Raw genomic sequence first — 7879 nt, forward strand, 5'->3', positions numbered from 1 at the left:
CTGTTGTTCCTGCTGACGTGAATGCAGTTATATGCTGTCATATAGTGCTCGCATTATGAAAACACTGCTTCTTTTTTTGCATCATGAAATCATTAACATAATGTCCCCAGTGTTTAAGAACGAGTGCTGCTCTTCTGCTTGACTTACTTTAAATATTATTTGCAGTCTGTTTTGAAGACTGTCAGATGAATTCGCTATGCTTACCTAACGGCGACATTTGGAGAGTGGCTCACACATTCATTGTCTTTATCCGCTTTTTTAAAAAACAAGGGTGTGGGGATTTTTTCCCCTTTGAAATACCATTCAAGGAATTGCACTAGTCATTCTTGTAGTTCAAAAAGCTAACAATCGTGAATAAGAACAATTAACTGAAAGCAGATTTGATTGAAATTTGGTGTACAAATTAGACAAAAATTGATTGACTAGATCTAACTAATAGTCACATTTATACCACACACACATTAATTTATCGGTTCTGGAGATTTTGTAGATCTTGTAAGTCTCGTGTTGATCAAGGAAGAATTTAAGCATAAAAATGTGGAAACTTAGAAGTGGTATTGTTTAACAAATTCTTAATTTGATGCCAGCATCAAGTCTCAAAAAAGGGCATATAGGGCTGTGCCCTACATTTTTCATAGCAGGCTTGTAGTCATTTTATGAGTATTTCTTTAAGTTATGAAAACTACTTTCATCTGCTTCCTTATTCATAAGACGTCACCCCAGCAGGTTGTTCCACATGATGTAAGCCCGAAGGGATTTGTGTCTTCTTCCAGGATTGAACCAGGGACTCTGCAAATGCTGTTATCCACTTATTTCTTTAAGCTATAATAACCCTTAACAATAAATATTCCTGGACAGGGCATATATTACTAATATAACTGCTAAAATGGGAAATGGTATTTTTATAGTTAAATGCCATGCAAGGTCTTTGGCACCAAAATCCATGCAATTAATCCAAGCATTGATATTTTCTAATCTTGATTATTGCCCAGTAGTATGGTCGGTTGGTACAATGGAACGGATTAAGAAATTGCAAATGTTACAAAATAAGGCAGCAAAAATGATTTGAATGGTTGTCAGCGTAGAACAAATATTGTAAGAATGCATAAATGTCTTAAGTCAGTTAATTGTAAAATTTAGATTTCTTTATTCTTTGCTTGTATTTATTAGAAATATTATTGTTACAAAGGTAGTAATTCATTTGTATAAACACTGTATTTCAATATAGACAGAATATGCTACTAGTTAGATAGTTAGATTTTTGTTACCCAAACCAAGAACCAGTTCAATCAAAAGAACAGTTTTGTATAAGGCTATGGAAGAACTGAATTTGTTACCAATGCAGATAATACAAGAAACCAGTGAAATTGGATTAAATAATTGGAACTGGATTTAGTCTGACTTTTGACCAGTGTTAAAAATGGCAACATGAATTTGAAATATTGTCTGTGCACTGTAGTAATGATGGTAAATCAGTCTTATCTGTGCAAAGGTTAGGTGATCAATGCTTACCCTGATACGAGACCTTTGCATTGTCAAAATGTAAAGCTGCGTTGCAGCAGCTGATGGGGATCTTAATAAACTAAACTAGACTAAACTGGTTGTTGTTGCACAATAGTGGCTTGGTATGTAATCTCTAAATCTGACTTCATTCCAATAGGCCCAAGTGAGAACAGCTACAGTAAGTCATCAAAAGAGAAACCACAGTAGGAGGCTGCTATGAAGAAAATGGACAACACAGCCACAGACAGCTGGATTGTGGACAACAACCCTGACTCCTCCACAGTGAAAAACTCCTGTCACCCAAATCTGAAGGTAGTCTACTTTCTCCCTCTTACCGAAAACAATCTTAAGTGAGTTAATATTCACAAAAAACTGGCATCATGTATTTTTAATTTCTAAATATTAAAAAATATATATAATTCTTTTGTTCTCATTCTTAAAAAGTCCAAACATCAAACTGGGAGGACCTACGTTTCTTTTATAAAGCCTGTAATTACACATGAGACCAGCCAACGGAGACGGTTTTGTTTACCAGAGAAAAGTCATATGAACACGTAGAAATCATTTCAGCCAAAATGGACAAAGGCCCCACATGTTTGTCATTTTCCCAAGTCATCTGACTGGCCTAGAGGGTGCACACAAATCTCTCTCTCTTCCTATCAAGTGGGGTCACGTGTGTCTAAAAGACACAGAGTAGATTCATTAGTTGGCGGCATTCATTTATGTGCTTTCACGTGTAAGTAAATGCTACTACTCGAGATAACTCTTCAGCCGGTTTGTGTAAAAACACTTTATCACACTTTTTTCTCTGTGTTGACGAATCTATCAAACACCTACTTAAAATCTGAGTTAAGTGTAGGGCATGTAAGCCTTGTTAATGACCATGCGAGGTCTAGTGCAACAGCTCACGGTGCCCTTTGGACTTGGTATTAAGTCGCTGTGAAAAATTTCTTAGACAAAGTTTGTGCTTTTGTAAAAGAGGTCTGAAAGGAGGTTTTGTACCTCTTTATTGGATTATGAGGCACACTGAGCAATACTTAAAAAGCTGCTTAGTGAACTGCTTAGGTAACTACAAGAAACAGTTACATGGAATTCCAGTAATGCTGCTTTTTTCCTCTGTGTGTGCTTTCCATTTCTGCATAGTAAAGCTATAACAAACCTCTCAGCTGGTTCTACTGATACAAGCGTTCTGCATACTTTTGATCTGAGCAGTCTCCATGCTTGTTAATCTCAGATTAGGCTTGTCCTATGTGCATGTGTTCTATGTCACTTGCAAACACTCTGAATATTCCAGTTGACTTTGCATGAAACTCTCGTTTAAATTCTTGTTGAAATGGGTTTCATTTGTCTAGCAATGATTTACAGAGACAAGCCACCAGAGATTTGGCTTTAGTTTTGTTCAGAAATTTCAGTGCTTCTCCAAATTTCTTTTTAAATTAGTGTTAAGATTTTCTTTATGTGAAACGTTACCTTTTCTTCAATGTACAAAACAAAAATGTTTCTGTAAGCATATTATCTGTTTTTAATAGAGGTTTCAATAAATGTTAAATGGTAAAATTTAATGTGTTATTAAAAAATATAGGTTAAAAAAATTCTTGAAGAAATTAATACAGAAAATTCCTTCATTTTTAAAATGTACATTGTACCATATTTATACAGATTTGTTTTTACTGTGTTGGTATATATAAGCTCACGGCTGATGGTCAGTTCCTATAGAAAAGTGTTAATGGTGAAAATTGATTCGTTTGAATCAATTCGTTTTCTTTTGCTATAAAAGGAAAAGTCCAGAGTTCATTATTTTTCACAGAGTGCAATACAAAGGGAAGCATATGAAATGGAAGTACGTAAGTAAAGTAAAGTAAGTGTGGATTGAGTGCTGCTGCTCAAATGTGGATATAGTGACAAAGCAATACGATATCCTCAATGCCTTCAATAGAGGAACGAGAGTCTGCTAATTATTAGGGCCGAGGTCACTGTAAAAGAAAAAGAACAAGTACGCTGGCAGGGCCCTTGGATGTGGATGGTTTCCTTAAGGATCTAGCTTGGGTTTGCAGAGACTTGTGGAGGTTTTTTACTGAATGATACACGTCTGTAACGTCATGTAGCAGGGGTACTAAAGAAGAGAGTTTATGCAATAGTTGACCTTTGGAGGAACAATGCAGTTTTCACTGTGGTCATGGATCACTGGGCTGGCACTGTCTCGGAGATATTCGAACGTGTATGGGAGTTTGTCCAGCTTGTGTTTTGCGCATTTATTGTGGTGTCCTGTATGGGGTGTGAATAATGATCCTATTTATGATAATTTTGTCAGTTATGCAATCATTATGTTTTGAAATTTAACTTTAAATTGTAAGAAAAAACAAAGTGAAAAGAATTTGATATTTCTGGACAAGTAGAAAATAGGTTATATTGACATATTTATTATAATGCATTTATAATGCATTGCAGTTTGTTGTTTGGAAGCAGTCTCTTCTGCTTTCACTATTTTAATCCCTTACAGTGCAGGCTATGGTTACCGCACACCTGTTTCCAATTATGTGTCCAAGGATGTGTCTGTGTCCTTGTGGGATTGGCTTCTTTAATCCTCCCTTTGTGACTGACTGTCAGTGTCCACAGGCGGCTGAGAAGAAGAAGGAGGGTGCTCAATACACTCTCTGGCCCAGCGCATATTGCCAGCTGCCCTTTTATAAAGATGTATCTGAACTGCAAATTCATGTCATACACACACACACACATGTATCCTCAAAGAAATGCATTCACGTGCACTGCTGTAGCTCACTGGGTTCAGCATGCAACCCATATCCCATATGCCCATATAAGACTATTGCAGAGGCCCGGGTTTAAATCCACCCCCAGCAGTTTACTGTGTCTTCCCTCACTCTTTCTTCTAGCTTTTCTCTCCACTGCTCTGTCATAATAAAGCCTTAAAACCTCCGTATAAAAGAAATACATTCACTAAGTCTTGTGATAGGTTTAAGGTTAATTAGTGCAGGCTTGTGTTTTTGCTTGTTAGTCGAACTTCATTCAGAAATTCATTTTTATTTTGTAGTTGTATTTGAATCTGCGCCTGAAAAATGAAAGAAGGAAATTATGAGATGTTTGGACTGCAGTCAAAATCAAAAACAATCATATATCCATATCAGAGCCAGTCTGCCTGACATTGTATTGTTTTTTTCTTTTTGTGTCTCTGCAGATGTTCCTTGCAGCCTTGTCCTTTGCTTACTTTGCCAAGGCTTTATCTGGCAGCTACATGAAGAGCACAATTACACAGCTAGAAAGGCGATTTGATATCCCCAGCTATCTGATTGGCATCATAGACGGCAGCTTTGAAATAGGTGAGTTTCTCAGGCTCTTTGTGTACATTTCTGTATTTGGTGGCTGTATTTGTTTATTCTCTATTTATTGTATTTTTATGATACTAATGCTACAGCGAGACTGCTTAAAGGAGGCTTAAAAGTAGAGACGGGTGACAAAGCTTATAGTTAGAACTGGATCAGGTGACTCTAAACCATTCTTTAGTTATGCTGTGGAATACTGTGAGGTCTTGAACCAGGAATATTATGACGGCATGTTAATATTCCCAATACCATTTCATACTTCCATCTCATTTAAGCTTTGAATAGTGCCTTGTTGCATACCTAACTGACTATTGCAGAGTGAAAAATAGTTTTAAGCCACAGTATGCAGACTTGGAGTAATGGTTTATGTAGTTACAGACTTGTGGATCAGAATCAGTGCTTATCAAAAATAACACATCATGTGTATGATGTAGTTAGTGAGACTTTTCATGATTTATGATTCTGAGCAGTACATCTCATGTTTGGTGCCTCTGACTCCTCTCCATCTTCTTTTCTGATCATCTTAACCCTGTAGGGAATTTGCTGGTAATTGCGTTTGTGAGTTATTTTTGTGCCAAGCTCCACCGACCCAAGATCATAGCAGTCGGGTGTATTTTGATGTCTTTTGGAACCTTCCTGATCGCCATGCCTCATTTCATCATTGGCCGGTAGGCAAAGCGCAGTGTCTGAATGCATGCATCGCTGTTCACAAATTCCATCCACATATTACTTTGATCTCTGTAGTCTCTGATGTATTTGTGCTTCACATTGTGAATATCTAACAATACCTGGTGCTTTCTCCCTTCCCTTGTTTAACAGTCACATTGGTATTTTATACGCAGCTATAAGATCGAAACATCAATTAGATCTTCAGTGAATTCGACCAATAACCTCTCTCCATGTCCGGCAAGCTCACCCGAGTCCCTGAGGGCAGGTGACAGACCCTCTATACTGCCTTCTAGAGGTAAGACAAAAAACATTTACGGTATGTTGTTTATGACAATTGCTTTAACATGTGATTAAGGTTGAACTTTGTTTTTGCAGATACTGTTCGTGCTAGCATCATTGCTAGGTCAGCATATGCGTGTTTATGTTTTAAGTCATTTTTGATGATGAATTGTGATAACTTGCACATATCCATGCTATAGTACTAAATGAGTAGGTTATTCATTCTGTTGGCTGTGAAATAAAAATGATACAGTACTTTTTACAAGGTGCTATAGATACATAAATGCAAAAAAGGTCATTTTAGCCCATTATAGGGAAGTTTCTAGGAAATGTGATGGTGTTATATCATATCATAAGGCCAGCTTTTTTGAATATATATGCAGATATGAGAAGTTATCGTCATGAAATTAAAATGACTTGATACTTACTTAAAGCTTTGTAGGTGCATGAGGGCCAAAAATAGGTCCTTTTAGCCTGTTGCTTGGTAGTTTCTAAATGTTGATGTCAAAATATCTAATGCTGATAAGAACCTTCAGGGGCCTAAGATTAACCAAGTGTGTGGCCAACTTCTGATAGTGCAGGCAACGTTGGGGGACAAAGAAACAAACATACAGACAAACAGAGAGAGATTGCGGGGATTATAGTAAGATATGTTGACTTATTGTGATAATAGAATATTTTTCATCAATGTTTTGTTAGTGTAAATCATAATGTATAGTTTCGGCCCATCTGGCAGATGGCGAGGCCGTTCATAGTTCACACAAGTCTTCCTATTGTATTGTTCAGAATTCAACCAATCTTACACATAACAATCACCATGTGTGTCATAATCCAAACTGTTCTCAAGGTCAAGCTCAAGGTCACAGTTGTTGTTTTATGGCCAGTAACCTGCGAAATTGAGATGGATCATGAGCTGCATAAGGCTCTATGCCATTGAGATTCTGACTGCTGTTTTTAAACTGCAGGCTGTGAAAAAGAGTCCAGTGTTTCCATGTGGATCTATGTCCTGGTGGGAAATATCCTGCGTGGGATTGGAGAGACTCCAGTGCAGCCTTTGGGAATCTCCTATATTGATGACTACGCACAGTCCGATAATGCTGCTCTCTATATTGGTAATCCACCTTTGTTACAGCTGATAGCTTTGATAGGAATTTTTTTTTTTTTAGAAATTTTTTGGAAGGTTATTTTGAAACTAGAAAATTAGATACTACTAAAGATGAGTTAACCTTCTATAGATTTCTGTAATAGGAATATTCTTGTTTCACTGTGCTTTCATGTTAGGAAATATTGGATGTCTTTAAAAGAAATAAAAAAAACAAAAGTGCTGTCAACAGGCAGAAAAACAAAAAGTTTTGTAATGTTGCTTAAGTTGCACTTAAACAATAATATACTGCAGGGACTGTACAGGTAGGCGAACAACTGCTTATTACAGATGAGAGCAGGTTCACCCTGAGCTCATGTGACAGATGAAAAGTGGTTCTGGAGAAGCTGTGGAGAACATTATACAGCCTGTAACACTGTTCAGCATGAGTTTGGTGGTGGGTCAGTGATGATCTGGGGAGGTATATCCATGATGAAATCCTTGGCCCTACTATCAGACTCTAGTGCAGTCAGTCCTGGGTTCCTCCTGGTGCACAACAATACCCGGCCTCATGTGGTGAGTGTGCAGGCAGTTCGTGGAGGATGAAGGACTTGATACCACTGACTGCCCCCCTCACACACCTGAGCTAAATCCAATAAAAAAAATCTAGGAGCTATTATGCTTCGGTTCATCCAATGTTGCCAGGTTGCACCTGGCTGTCTCATTAGGAGCATGCATTAGTATTGTCCTGCAAGCACGGTGGGGCCATACAAACTACTGAGCACCATTATGAGCTGAAATTTTGGCAAAATGGGTGATCGTGGCTCAAGAGTTGGCAGTTCGTCTTGTAATTGGAAAATTGCCGGTTCCAGCCCCGGCTCTAACAGTCTCGGTCGTTGTGTCCTTGGGCAAGACACTTCACCCATTGCCTACTGGTGGTGGTCAGAGGGCCCAGTGGCGCCAACGTCGCCTCTGTCAGTGCGCCCCAGGGTTGCTGTGGCTACAATGT

The 7879-nt window shown here is 38.1% G+C and overlaps 1 protein-coding gene across 1 annotated transcript in view; it reads left to right on the top strand.

The window, feature by feature from the left end:
- Positions 1 to 1703: 1703 nt before the first annotated feature.
- The window catches only part of LOC102310764 (solute carrier organic anion transporter family member 1C1), a 19270-nt gene continuing 13094 nt past the window's right edge, over positions 1704 to 7879 (top strand). Inside the window, exons 1-5 of the mRNA XM_005929095.3 lie at positions 1704 to 1815; positions 4697 to 4838; positions 5377 to 5509; positions 5684 to 5805; positions 6755 to 6901. Coding sequence (XP_005929157.1) covers positions 1720 to 1815; positions 4697 to 4838; positions 5377 to 5509; positions 5684 to 5805; positions 6755 to 6901 — 640 coding nt within the window. The 5' untranslated portion in view covers positions 1704 to 1719. The remainder of the gene's footprint in view (positions 1816 to 4696; positions 4839 to 5376; positions 5510 to 5683; positions 5806 to 6754; positions 6902 to 7879) is intronic.

Source organism: Haplochromis burtoni, unplaced genomic scaffold (assembly GCF_018398535.1).
Source record: "Haplochromis burtoni strain Fernald_Lab_line unplaced genomic scaffold, NCSU_Asbu1 Contig_77, whole genome shotgun sequence".
In the NCBI taxonomy this organism is placed as follows: domain Eukaryota; kingdom Metazoa; phylum Chordata; class Actinopteri; order Cichliformes; family Cichlidae; genus Haplochromis; species Haplochromis burtoni.